Here is a 14340-nt window from a genome sequence, read left to right on the forward strand (position 1 = left end):
AGATGGATTAGGAGTTCATTGACTGTTTTCACGATAGTTTCTGAGAACAACATGTTCTGGAGCTAACCAGCGAACAGGCTATACTTGACCTGATATTGTGCAACAAGATGGGAGTAATTAATGATCTCCCAGTGAAGCTAGGTAGCAGCGACCATAATATGATTGCATTTTACATTCAGTTTGAGGGAGAGAGAAGTGGATCTGAGACTATGCTTTTAAACATAGTACAAATGATAATGAGGGCATGAAAGCTGAGCTGGCTAACCTGAATAGGCAAATTAGGTTAAGGGACAGATCAGTAGAGATGCAGTGGCTAACATTTAAGGCAAAATTGGAGAATAGATGAATTCCAGTAGAATAGATGAGTAACAAAAAGTCCAAGAGATAGACCCACCAGCCATGGATAACCAGAAAGGTTAAAGATAGTATCAGACCTAAAGAAAAAGCAGATAATTGTGCAAAGATAGGGGGCAGGTCAGAAGATTGGGCAGAATAAGGAACAGCAAAGGGTGACTAAAAGATTATTAAAGAGGGAAAAATTAAGAGTGCAAAAGAAATCTGGCCAGAAATATAAAAACAGATGAGAGCTTTGTAAATACTTAAAGAAAAATGTTAACAAAGTGAGCATTGGCCTGTAGAAAGTGAGTCTGGAGAATTGGTAATGGAAAACACAGATGGCAGATGAATTGAACAGGTTATTTTGAACAGTCTTCACAATAGAGAATACAAATAACATCTCAGTAGCAGAAATGCAAGGGATGGTTGCCAAATTTGCTGATGACCGAGGATAAATAGGAAAGTAAGTTGTGAAGAGGACACAAGGAGGCTGCAAACAGATACAAATAGGTTAAGTGAGTGGGCAAAGATCTGGCAAATGGAATACAATGTGGGAAAATATGAAATTTTCCATTTTGGTAGGAAGAATAAAAAAAGCATATTATTTAAATGGTGAGAGATTGCAGAGGGATCCTGGTGTCCTAGTGCATGAATCACAAAAGGCTAGCATGCATGTACAGTAATTAATTAATTAGGAAAGCTATCATTTATTGCAAGAGGAATTGAATACAAAGTAGGGAGGTTTTGGCTTGGGTTGTACAGGGCAGGAGTGAGACCGCATTTGGAATACTGTACAGTATTGGTCACCTGATTTAACAAAATATATAAAAGTATTCGAAGCAGTTCATAGAGAGTTTACCAAACTAATACCTGGAATGCATGTGTTGTCTAATAAGGAAATGTTCGACAGGCTAGGCTTGCATCTGCTGAAGTTTAGAATGGTAAGATGCTACTTCATTGAAACATACACCCTGTCAAGACCCCTCAGGATCTTGTATGTGGAGAGGATGTTTCCTCATGTGGGAGAATCTGGAACGAGGGGGTCACTGTTTAAAAATAAGGGGTCTCCCGTTTAAAATGAGGATGAGGTTATACCTTTTCCCAGAGGGTCGTGACTCTTTGGAACCCTTCCTGAAAAGGTGGTGGAAGCAGAGTCTTTGAATATTTAAAGGCAGTGCTGGATAGATTCATGGTAAGCAAGGGGGTAATAGGTTATTGGGGGGGTGGGGGGGGGGGGGGCAGATTTGACATTACTATCCGATCAGTCATGATCTTATTGAATGGCAGAGCAGGCTCGAGGGGCTGAATGGCCTACTGCTCCTTGTTTGTATGTCTGCTCATCTGTAGATGCAATATGCTATACAGAAAGAAATACATGTATATTGCTGTTTTACCCAGATGGGGCCATGGACTTTGAGAATGGAGAAGGAAAAAAGGAGGACATTGCATTTCTCGTCCTTGTATGGGAAGGGGAGAGGATAATGGAGTGGACCAGGGTGCCACGGAGGGAACAGTCCCTTCAGAATGCAGAGACACGAGGGGAGTGGAGGATGTTTGGTGGTGACATTACTTGGAGATGGCAGAAATGGTGAAGGATGATCTGTTGAACGTGGAAGCTAGTGGGTAGAAGGTGAGGATGAGGGACCCCAATTGTGGATCTGTGAGGATGGGGAAACAGTGAGAGCAGAGGATTGGATTGGATTTGTTTGTCACGTGTACCGAGGTACAGTGAAAAGTATTTTTCTGCGAGCAGCTCAACAGATCATTAAGTACATGAGAAGAAAAGGGAATAAAAGAAAATACATAATAGGGCAACACAAGGTATACAATGTAACTACATAAACACCAGCATCGGATGAAGCATACAGGGTGTAGTGTTAATGAAATCAGTCTATAAGAGGGTCATTTAGGAGTCTGGTGACAGTGGGGAAGAAGCTGTTTTTGAGTCTGTTCGTGCGTGTTTTCAGACTTCTGTATCTCCTGCCCGATGGAAGGAGTTGGAAGAGTGAGTAAGCCGGGTGGGAGGCATCTTTGATTATGCTGCCCGCTTTCCCCAGGCAGCGGGAGGTGTAGATGGAGTCAATGGATGGGAGGCAGGTTTGTGTGATGGACTGGGCGGTGGTCACGACTCTCTGAAGTTTCTTGCGGTCCTGGGCCGAGCAGTTGCCGATACCATCTTTCATACCAATGTTCCCCATATACTTTCCTTTTTCCTCAATCAAGGATTATCCTCCACCATGGTTGAAAGAACTCTCAACCATATTGCGTCTTCCTCACCTTAAATACAAAGTACCATCCGCTCTGTATTTTGTTTGTGACCGGAAAGTATCAACAATCTGATAATTAGATATAATTAATGACATTTTTTTTCAAAATATAGCAACGTGAACAAAATGCAGTGTTCCTCAATTATGCATTACTCACCCTCCAGACTTCTCATTCACCCCCTCAGCTAACCATTATTTTCCCCCAATATTTACGTCACATTTTTTAAAAACTTGTTCATGGGATGTGGGCGTTGCAGGCTGTGCCAGCATTTATTACCCATCCCGAATTGCCCTTGAGGCAATTAAGAGTCAACCACATTGCTGTGAGTCTGGAGTCACATGTAGGCTAGACCAGATAAGGATGGCAGATTTCCTTCCCTAAAGGACATAGAATTTACAGTGCAGAAGGAGGCCATTCAGCCCATCGAGTCTGCACTGGCCCTTGGAAAGCGCACCCTACCTAAGCCAACACCTCCACCCTATCTCTGTAATCCACCTTTTGTTTGGACACTAAGGGCAATTTAGCACAGCCAATCCACCTAACCTGCACATCTTTGGACTGTGGGAGGAAACCAGAGCACCCGGAGTAAACCCATGCAGACATGGGAAGAACGTGCATGCTACGGACAGTGACCCAAGCCGGGATTCGAACCTGGGATCCTGGAGCTGTGAATCAACTGTGCTAACCACTGTGCTACCGTGCTGCCCGACAATGGTTTCATGATCATCATTCGACTTTTTTTGATTCCAGATATTTTATTGAGTTTAAATTCCATTATCTGCCGTGGTGGGATTCGAAACCCGGTCCCCAGAACATTATCCTGGGTCTCTGGATTACTAGTCTAGTGGTGACAATACCACTATGCCACCACCTCCCCTATTTCCCAGTTACTCACAATCATAAGCCATTTGCTTGCAGCAGCCGTTAACTTAAATTCTCACCGCTCGATGCCCCCGGCTCGAATACTACTCCATTCCAGCCAAGTATCTTTACCCTATCCCTATTTGCTGTCACTTTATTGCTCACCCATCCTCTTATGCGTCCAGCTATTCCCCAGCTATTTGTGCACCTTCAGTTGCCCGTGTCCCAGCTCTGGGATACCCTTCCCACATTGCTGCCTCACTTTCCAGCTGTTAGGGCAGTCTCTGACACTCTGTGATTGAACTTTTGGCCATCTGACCTCAAATCCCCTTTTGTGGCTCAGTGTCATTTTTAAAAAAATTACTGCTCCTGTGAAAAGCCTGAAGTGTTTCATTATGTTGAAGCCTCCATATGAACAGTTGCAGTTAGAATCATAGAATTTAGTGTAGGAGGCCATTCGGCCCATTGAGTCTGCACCGGCTCTTGGAAAGAGCACCCTACCCAAGGTCAACACCTCCACCCTATCCCCATAACCCAGTAACCCCACCCAACACTAAGGGCACTTTTGGACACTAAGGGGCAATTTATCATGGCCAATCCACCTAACCTGCACATCGTTGGACTGTGGGAGGAAACCGGAGCACCCGGAGGAAACCCACGCAGACACGGGGAGGATGTGCAGACTCCGCACAGACACTGACCCAAGCCAGAATCGAACCTGGGACCATGGAGCTGTGAAGCAATTGTGCTATCCACAATGCTACCGTGCTGCCCACTACCGTGTTGCTCTCACTATTTTCTCATATTATTCTGACCAGAGAAGGCTGTGGAGGCCAAGCCACTGAATATATTTAAGAAGGAAATGGATAGATTTCTTGACACTACAGGCGTCAAAGGGTATATGTGGAGAGGGTATGGTGTTGAGGGTGGAGCAGGCTCAAAGGGCTGATGGTCTCCCGCCCCTATTTTCTAGCTTCCTTTTAAAAAAAACAACTTTTTTTAAGAGTACCCAATTCATTTTTCCAATTAAGGGTCAGTTTAGCGTGGCCAGTCCACCTACCCTGCACTTCTTTCGGGTTGTGGGGGCGAGACCCACGCAGACACGGGGAGAATGTGCAAACTCCACACGGACAGTGACCCAGAGGTGGGATCGGACCTGGCACCTTGAGGATGCAGGGCTAACCCACTGCGCCACCATTCTGTCCTTATTTTCTACATTCCTATGAATTGCTCAACAGGACTGTCCACTTTCCCGTTACCAGCAACTGCTTCTGCACCTTGTGCTTCAACCCTGATAAAGAGGACAACCCTGTCCCAACATATCTGTTCACTCAGCTAGAGCCGTGCCACTTAAAATTCACTTCCTTTTCAAGCACATGACTTTCCACGGGCGAGCGAGTGCAAAACAATCTCCAAATGCTAGGTTAGGTTGTTGAGAGTTACACCTTGAAACTGAGGAGCACGTTCCAAACGGGAAAAGCTCCTGCTCAAATACCAATTAAATCGAGAGAAATGCACACTGGATTTGAAGGGATTACACTCTCTGGTAGTAAAAGAAAAGGCACAGGTTAGTTGAAACAAAGTTCCACCTTAGCGGTAATCTATTTTGCATTATTGAAGGCCCGGGTGACCTACCCCCCTTTCCTATTTTCTGTTAGTTAATATACCTTTTTGGTTATAAAATAGAAAACCGCCAAATTTGCAATGAGCAACATTCTGGGATCGGCTGGCATTTAAAAAAAATAAAAATGCTGGTACTTTGAAAACGTATAGATTTCTGGACGTTGTTTTTGAACCACTGCAAACGTCCTTGCAATGCCAAATCAGAACCTAGACGAAAAGGTGCTGGACTCAAAATCCTTATGGCGTGATTTCAGCAACAAAATTTGAGATGGGCTGGAGTTTTGATTTACACGATGTAACCAACCCCCCCCCCCCCCCCCCTCTTCCTGTTGCAATTAATGTTGACTGCCAGGTTTTGAGTTGCCCTGTTCCACATGCAGCGCTACTTGCAATGTTTTGAGCTCACTATCGCTCTGTAGGTGGCGGCTGTTGCAGCGAAGAATGAGAAAAGACACGTTACTGGTCCAGGAGAAAAAAATAAAATAAGGTGCATGCAGAAAGAGCGGAGAGGAGGGCAGACACGAACCACAGGGCAGAAAGACAAAAGGCACCGAGCGAGCAAGCACAGGTAAAGGCGTTCGTCCCACTGTCGATTTTATACCCCCCCCCGGCTTTGCTTTGCAGGCAGCCAGGTTTGCATAGGAGAGGAGAGGGTGAAACGTCGCTCCCCCCGACTCCCAAAACGGCTGCAGCCCCCCCTCGCCCCAACCGCGTCCTGGGGCAGCTTGCAGCAGCTCCAGCCTCTTGGCGCGCGAGCCGCCGAACAAAAGCGGGCCCTCCCCCCTGGCAACCGCCGCCGGGCCCCCCTGGCAACCGCCGCCGGGTTGCAGCAGCTCGGCTTTGGGAGGGATCGCTCGCTCGGTGACAGTCGGCCCGTTCCCGGGGGCCGGTTGGTGGACTTCTTGAACGGGGAGGGGAGCGCCGGGTGGTCGGTCCCCCCACCCCCGGCCGAGGGGAGGGAGGGGGTTCAGTGCGTAGAATGCGGCCCCGGCTGCCGAAAGCGTCGACAAGGCCGCAGAGCCCCGGGCTGAAGTTGAGAGGCCGCCACCGGAATATGGCGGCGGGCGCCACTCTGGACCGCGCTCGCTCATGGAGAACTTTGTGCTTCACCTGAGGGTAAATAGCGGGCGTTCAGCGTTACCTCTTCCCCCCCCCCCCCCCAAAAAAAAGTCCAGGAATTTGGGTGATATAATTTCACATTTTTAGTGTGATCCCCGTGTTATTCTGCAGGTTATATATTTGAAATGCAATGTAATAAAGTTTATTTTTCACGCAGCTCCTTTCCAGTATGTCAAGTTGCAAAAACAAATCTGGGACATGTTTTTATTTTGCTCTTTGATATTTTCTACCAAGTAGGGAAACCAAAGTTTGGAATTAGATATATGTATAGTTTATATTTGTTTGCATATATATTATATATGGCACTGTAGCATTGTGGATAGCACAATTGCTTCACAGCTCCAGGGTCCCAGGTTCGATTCCGGCTTGGGTCACTGTCTGTGCGGAGTCTGCACGTTCTCCCCTCGTCTGCGTGGGTTTACTCCGGGTGCTCCGGTTTCCTCCCACAATCCAAAGATGTGCAGGTTAGGTGGATTGGCCGTGATAAATTGCCCTTAGTGTCCAAAATTGCCCTTAGTGTTGGGTGGGGTTACTGGGTTATGGGGATAGGGTGGAGGTGTTGACCTTGGGTAGGGTGCTCTTTCCAAGAGCCGGTGCTGACTCGATGGGCCGAATGGCCTCCTTCTGCACTGTGAATTCTATGATATATACATACATATATATTCATTCCAATACTTGCATTTATATAACTCCCTTATAGCCAAATGGTTCACTTTCACAAAAGCAATGATGAATCAAAATTTGGGGTATTAGGACAAGTAAGTTTTAAAGAACTCCCTAACGAAGTCAGTTTAGGGAAGGAGTTCCAAACCTCGGCAGCTAAAGGAATGAGACGTGCAAGGGACCAAAATTGGAGGAGGTTACAGGGGTGGTTAGCGCCGCTGCCTCACAGCGCCAGGGACCCAGGTTCAATTGTGACCTTGGGTGACTGGAGTCTGCACGTTCTCCCCGTGTCTGCCTGGGTTTCCTCTGGGTGCTCCGATTTCCTCCCACAAGTCCCGAAAGACGAGCTTATTAGGTGAATTCTCTCTGTGTACCCAAACAGATCTTGGGAGTGTGGCGACACGGGGATTTTCACAGTAATTTAATTGCAGTGTTAATGTGAGCCTATTATGGGGAAAAGTGGGGGAGGCATTCTGTCTGCTCTGGCTCTCTGAGCAATAATGCAACGATAGAACTGACAGAATTGTCTCCTGTGCTGTAACAATTCTGTAATGTGATCTGATACTTTTGAGGATTTATTTTGTGCCTGAGAGATTGCTAGCCTTTCATTCTGCATTATTTTCCAGTTGTACAACAAAAAGCCTTTAAATAATAGCAAGATTTGCATCCTATTGCTCTGTGATATTCATTTCCTGAAGGAGATATTTTTGCGGACATTACCAGTGCGGTAGATAACAGGGAGCCAATGGATGTATATCTGGGTTTCCAGAAAGGTGTCACACAAAATGTTGCTGCATAAGATAAAGATGCATGGCATTAAGGGTAAAGTAGTAGCATGGATAGAGGATTGATTAATTAATAGAAAACAAAGAGTGGGGATTAATGGGTGTTTCTCTGGTTGGCAATCAGTAGCTAGTGGTGTCCCTCAGGGATCAGTGTTGGGCCCACAATTGTTCACAATTTACATAGATGATTTGGAGTTGGGGACCAAGGGCAATGTGTCCAAGTTTGCAGACGACACTAAGATGAGTGGTAAAGCAAAAAGTGCAGAGGATACTGGAAGTCTGCAGAGGGATCTGGATAGGTTAAGTGAATGGGCAGATGGAATACAATGTTGACAAATGTGAGGTTATCCATTTTGGTAGGAATAACAGCAAAAGGGATTATTATTTAAATGATAAAATATTAAAACATGCTGCTGTGCAGAGAGACCTGGGTGTGCTAGTGCATGAGTCGCAAAAAGTTGGTTTACAGGTGATTAAGAAGGCGAATGGAATTTTGTCCTTCATTGCTAGAGGAATGGAGTTTAAGACTAGGGAGGTTATGCTGCAATTGTATAAGGTGTTAGTGAGGCCACACCTGGAGTATTGTGTTCAGTTTTGGTCTCCTTACCTGAGAAAGGATGTACTGGCACTGGAGGGTGTGCAGAGGAGATTCACTAGGTTAATCCCAGAGGTGAAGGGGTTGGATTACGAGGAGAGGTTTAGTAGACTGGGACTGTACTCGTTGGAATTTAGAAGGATGCGGGGGGGGATCTTATAAAAACATATAAAATTATGAAGGAGATAGATGCGAGCAGGTTGTTTCCACTGGCGGGTGAAAGCAGAACTAGGGGGCATAGCCTCAAAATAAGGGGAAGTAGATTTAGGACTGAGTTTAGGAGGAACTTCTTCACCCAAAGGGTTGTGAATGTATGGAATTTCTTGCCCATTGAAGCAGTTGAGGCTCCTTCATTAAATGTTTTTAAGATAACGATAGATAGTTTTTTGAAGAATAAAGGGATTAAGGCTTATGGTGTTCATGCCGGAAAGTGGAGCTGAGTCCACAAAAGATCAGCCATGATCTCATTGAATGGCGGAGCAGGCTCGAGGGGCCAGATGGCCTACTCCTGCTCCTAGTTCTTATGAGACAAACTAACACACAAACTAGCAAATGCCTAATGCATTTAAAGTAATCTGAATACAATTCAGTTCTGGACAGATCAGCAATTCTGGATCTGTTGCCCTGCAGTTGCACATAAATAGATCCTTCGGTTTGTTTCACTGTATCCATAAACGAGATGGACCTAGATGGGTATCTGCTAAGAGCGTTGAAGAATCTTGTCAAAATGATATGTTTGTATTTTTTTCGAGGGTTGAGACCCCATTTGCAGCATATGCCATCAAGACCCTGAAACTGACACTGTTCAGGTTTCAAACATGGACTGATGCAAGCCTATCTTGTTAGATCGATTTTGCTGTAAAAGTTGTACAGACACACAACATACCTTGTGAAGTCAGAGTTGCATTGACTGGATTTCCCCAAGCTAGTCATTAAGGAACATGACTATGACGTGATCGCCATATCAAATTCTTATTGCTTTTCACAATTTGCACTGCTTTCCTGTCTATTTGGTAAGGAATGGAGCTGTGCCATTCCACAAGCAATTTCTTATTGTAATATTTTGTGTGAAGTGACCCTATTCTGTTGCTGTTTGTTTAAACCATATATCCTGGGCAGAGTAGCTCTTACATCTTTTGTTTTATTGCCTAGTGATTATATGGAACCGACCTGGCATTCCTTGCTTACGGTAAATTGATCGATGGGCTGCTTTGTAAGGAGGCTAATGCTTTACAATGAAATGCAGAATTATAAGTGAAGGTAGAGCTTTGTTTCTTCAAAATCACAGGTAGAGAACTTTGTAGATGGGAATGTTTTGATTAGTTTCACACTCAAAAGCACACAGGATTTAAGATTGTTGTGCATCTTTGGCAAAAATGAAGTCTTGCATCTAGCAAAATGACATCTGGCTTTTTGTTGTATTAAAATAATATATAATGGGAGCCTGACGAGTCTGGTGGAGAAAGTTAAAAAGGACCTGCAGAGGTGGGACTCATTCCCACTCTCCCTGGCAGGGAGAGTGCAGACTATCGAGATGAAAGTACTGCCCAGGTTCCTCTTCCTTGTTCAGACCTCTCCAGATCTACATCCCCAAGGCCTTTTTCACCACAGTGGACAAACTAATCATGGCATTTGTTTGGGGCGGGAAGGGAAGAACCTGAGGATTAGGAGGAAGGTCCTACATGTGGGAGGTCTGCCCTGCCGAGCCTCCAGTTCTACCACTTGGCGGCCACCGCAGAAAGGGTACGGGGATGGGTCACGTAACCGGGAGCAGAGTGGGTCAGGATGGAGGAGAGCCCTTGTACGGGCACATCCTCCCAAGCGCTGACTGCGATCGCACCCCCAACCCTCCCCATCGCCCCAAAACTCCAGTTGTGGAACCAAATTAGACAGCACTTTGGACAAACTGAGATTGCCCCCATCTGCAAAAATCACATGTTCACCCCCGCAACAATGGACACCTCCTTCAAAAGTTGGAGACTGGACAAGGGGGATGCTGGCGGTTAGCGACATGTACACGGATGGTAGAGTAACGACACTGGAGGATCTCACAGGCAAGTTACATCACAAAAAGGAATGACCTAGGGTATGAACAGATAAAACTTCCTCCTCAAGGAAACAATGACATACCCCCAGGTATGCGAGGACACTCATTACTAGAAGAACTACTGAAAGCAGGTGAACGAGGAGAGGAGAACTGTGCGGACATGTATTGGAGAAGGTACGCTCACCCCTGGACGAGACGAGAAAGAAATGGGAGAAAGAGCTAGACAGGGAAATAGAAGGAGGACTCTGGATCGAAGCACTGCACAGGGCAAACTTCACCTCCACATGCGCAGGGCTGAGCCTAACACAGCTAAAGGTGGTGCACAGGACACACCTAACCAGAATACAAATGAGTGGGTTGTTCCCGGGATGGAGGACAAGTGTGAGTGTTGCCCGGGAGGCCCAGCCAACCACACCGCCAACATGTTCTGATCTTACCCCAGACTTGTTGGGTACTGGACATCCTTCTTTGAGGCCATGTCCAGGGTTGTGAGAGTACGGTTGGAGCCGTGCCCATGGTGGCAATCTACGGGGTATCAGAGCAGCCAGTGCTCTTCACGGGAAGGGGGGCTGACGCCCTAATCTTTGCTTCCCTGATCGCCTGCCGGAGTCTCCTACTTGGCTACACCATCCAAGGCTGCAGACTGTCTGTCCGTTCTCAGGCTGAAGAAAATAAAAATAGACAATCTGAGGATCGGGGGAAGGCTTCCACAAGACGTGGGAGGTGTTCACCAACTTGTTCAAAGACCTGTTCATAACCAGCAACTAATAAAGTTGGGGGAGGGAGGTTTGGAGATGTAACCAGCAACCAATAAAGTGGGGTGGGGGAGAGACACGTCACTAAATAAGGAATAGAAAGGAAAGGGAGAAGAACATTGGGGTGGGGGTGGGGGTGGGGGGGGGAGGGGTTGCACCCAAGGAAAACACAGGACAGGCAGAGATGAAGAAAGTTTGCTTGTACATTACTGCCTGAAGAACCATAGTACCTGTTATGTAAAGCTTACAATTAAATGTCAAAACCCTAATAAAAATATTTGAAAAAATATATATAGTATTACGGAATTCAATGATCATGTTTGGCTTAATATTTACTTTCATTATGGTGCGACTTGCCGTTGCATCTGTTTATTGATCGTTGGCATTGTAATCTGTTGTATAGTAATTCAGCAAGGTACTTTTATATTTGAAAAAAATTGTTCTATTTTCTACTAGGTTGATGTGCAACTTTTTGGCCCTTCTGTATCCATGTTTTAGTAGAATTTGTGGAACTCCAGAAAGAAACTGTTCTTTTAATAGCTTAAAATCTTCTTTTTAAAGGTTTTGTTTTGCTTATTCTGCTCACTTGGCATGAACCTTCTGATGTTAATTGCTTGAAAGTATTGTGCTAATTTGTTTTTACAATGATTAAAATTGCTTGGGATGGATATGCTTTCTTAGTTGTAACAGTTAAGAGGGATGCAGAATGCTTATTAAAATATCACAAGTGTCTATCTGAAAGAGATACAGTGCTGAAGATTAGAATATAACATGATTGGTTTGTGTACTCGCTGTCCTTCCCAGTATTCAAGTTTGACAATTGTGCTCATCATTATCAGTCAAATGGCTTTTTGGAGTTTTGATGGCTTACTTGTATTATAGCTTTTGTTATTGATTGCTTAATGCCATTAACCTTTTTATATAATAGGGAGCAAGATGCAAAAGCATTGCCCCGTGTTGCTGCTAAACTGAAGGATAAATATTTAGTGATTGTGAGATTCAAGACAGTACATTTACTCAGGATGGAAAAGTGTTGTTTATATTTAATTGATATTTAATTGATCTTGAATGTAACTGGAATATCTATGCCAGCACTGCTATAAATTGGTTGAAGTTTTTTTTTGGTAAGCCCAGGGGAAATTGACGAAGTATGTTTTCTTTTTCCATATTATGGTTCAGCATTAGGGGTTTTATAATTGGGTGCATGGAGCAAAAAGAGTTATGAGGAATCATAGCATTCGGGTTGGTTTTGAATTTCTCTTGCAAAGAGTCGACACAGACACCGTCCATCTGCTGTCAACTCTGCTTCTATGGTGAGCAGCCTTGAGTCATACAGCATATAACGAAAGAAAAATACTGCGAATGGTGAAAATCTGAAGTAAACAGAAAATGCTGGTGATATTCATCAGGTCTGACAGCATGTGTTGAGACACAGAGTTCTCATTTCAGGTCAGTGACCCTTTGTCAGGTCTCTGCTTCTCACTTTGCAAATGCTGTCAGCCTGGCTGATGGTTTCCAGCATTTCCTGTTTCTCATTTCTGTACATAACAAGTATTATGATCCCAGTTTGATTCCACAACTGGACAGGATGACCCCAGAATGGAACCCTGGCTCAAAAGACCATAACGTTTAAAAAAAATAAAATGCGGAGGATCAGAGTCGCAGGATTGCTAATTAGTTTTAACAACAAGATAAACATTTAAACATGAAAATATTGGATGGTGACTGGAAAAATACATGCACTCTGCTCTGAACCCAAGTTAGTGTCTGTAGATTTCTCCTCAGAATTCCACCCTCGCATGATTGTCACATGAGTTTTTCCAAACACCACTCCCAAAATCTTTAAAATCTTCTTTCAAATTGCTTTCCTTTAGTGGTTTGTATTCCGAAATCCAGTCCAGGTTTTACAAATGTCACTTTGAAACCAAGCTTTCACTCCATTTTTATCAGCAAATCAGTCCAGGATTTTGCACCAACCCTTTTTAGGATTTATTGTCTTGACTGCTGTACAAACTTCGCAATTGCTTTAACTCTCGATTCACAGACTGTATTAAAATAGCATGAGACCTTGGATTTACATTTGAAGTCTGCTGCCCCACTTGAAATGTGGTTACTGCAATTGTCTCTTTAACTCAGCAGTACCTTGATTCCTGTCCTCTTCAGTTGTCTTAATTTCTTTGTGTTCCAATTCTTCGGTTATCTGTACTGTAACTTGTATTTTAGGAAGCCTGCCTTTTTGCAACTCCCGTCCTGCCCTGTCTTCTGGCAGAGTTGAATTGGCAGAATCTGGCAGAATTGGGGATTGTTCAATCCCCAATGTCCTGTCTCAAACTGCAATATAGCCAGCTAAAACTTAAATGTTTTTTTTTTACCTTACAAGGGCCTCCAATTGCGAAGCAACCCCTGTGTATTCTATTTATTCTTCACACCTTAACTCCACTCTAAGCAGCGGAGAAACACAGTTGGAACTCAACCAACCCCCACACATACTAACATCTTTGTCCAGCATGAAACTAATGATAGGTTTTACCCTTCCAGGCACAGCAGCATTAACTTAAATACACTTCAAACTGTAACTTATTTCTAATGATTCGCAATACAAATATAAATCTCTTAAAACTACCATAGTTTTCTGAACACGAGCCGTGGTTGTTTGCTTCGGATAGTCATAGTATATGGTCTTGAGCCTCAGTCATAGATGCCTGAGACAGATATGTGAAATGTTTAAGGAAAACCTTGAGTCATAGGGCTAAAACTTGAGAAGCTCTGACAAAGTTTGAAAGTGTATTGTGGCATTTTACATGCCCTAATCATGAATTTTGATTGCCATTTAAAACATGAGAAAAACAATGCTGATATAAAATCTAGTGCATTCAATATGTACGAATTTGTAAAAAAATATATAATTAAACTTTGTAGTGTTAGGAAATAAGGAGAACATGAGAAATAATTTGTGTGGCTTTTTATGATTTATCGTTTTCCTTTCTGACTCAGAATCTGCGTCATTAGAGGAATTGGATGTAAAGGATAACATGTCCAATGTACCCAAGGACAGAAGTAATAGGTGGCATGAAATTCAGAAAGGACTACAGTTTATCCAGTAAGTATCTTCCTATGCAATGTGCTGAAATTTACTGTTCACCAAAGTTTTTAAACATTAAAAAAATTAATTTACCGGATGCGGGAGTCCCTGATTACGCCAGCATTTATTGCCCATCCCTAGTTGCCCTTCAGAAGGTGGTGGTGAGCTGCCTTCTTGAACTGCTGCAGCCCTTGAGGTGTAGGTAC

The 14340-nt window shown here is 44.2% G+C and overlaps 1 protein-coding gene across 4 annotated transcripts in view; it reads left to right on the forward strand.

Annotated features, from left to right (window-relative positions):
* Positions 1–4872: 4872 nt before the first annotated feature.
* zc3h7a (zinc finger CCCH-type containing 7A) overlaps positions 4873–14340 on the forward strand; it is a 105138-nt gene continuing 95670 nt past the window's right edge. Inside the window, exons 1-2 of one of the 4 annotated variants that reach the window (XM_072481694.1) lie at positions 4873–5032; positions 14047–14152. In XM_072481694.1, coding sequence (XP_072337795.1) covers positions 4978–5032; positions 14047–14152 — 161 coding nt within the window. In that variant the 5' untranslated portion in view covers positions 4873–4977. Of the gene's footprint in view, positions 5033–5430; positions 5657–5903; positions 6205–14046; positions 14153–14340 lie in introns of those variants that run through there. The other 3 variants (XM_072481697.1, XM_072481695.1, XM_072481696.1) reach the window with 3 other exon arrangements.

Source organism: Scyliorhinus torazame, chromosome 17 (assembly GCF_047496885.1).
Source record: "Scyliorhinus torazame isolate Kashiwa2021f chromosome 17, sScyTor2.1, whole genome shotgun sequence".
Taxonomy (NCBI): Eukaryota; Metazoa; Chordata; class Chondrichthyes; order Carcharhiniformes; family Scyliorhinidae; genus Scyliorhinus; species Scyliorhinus torazame.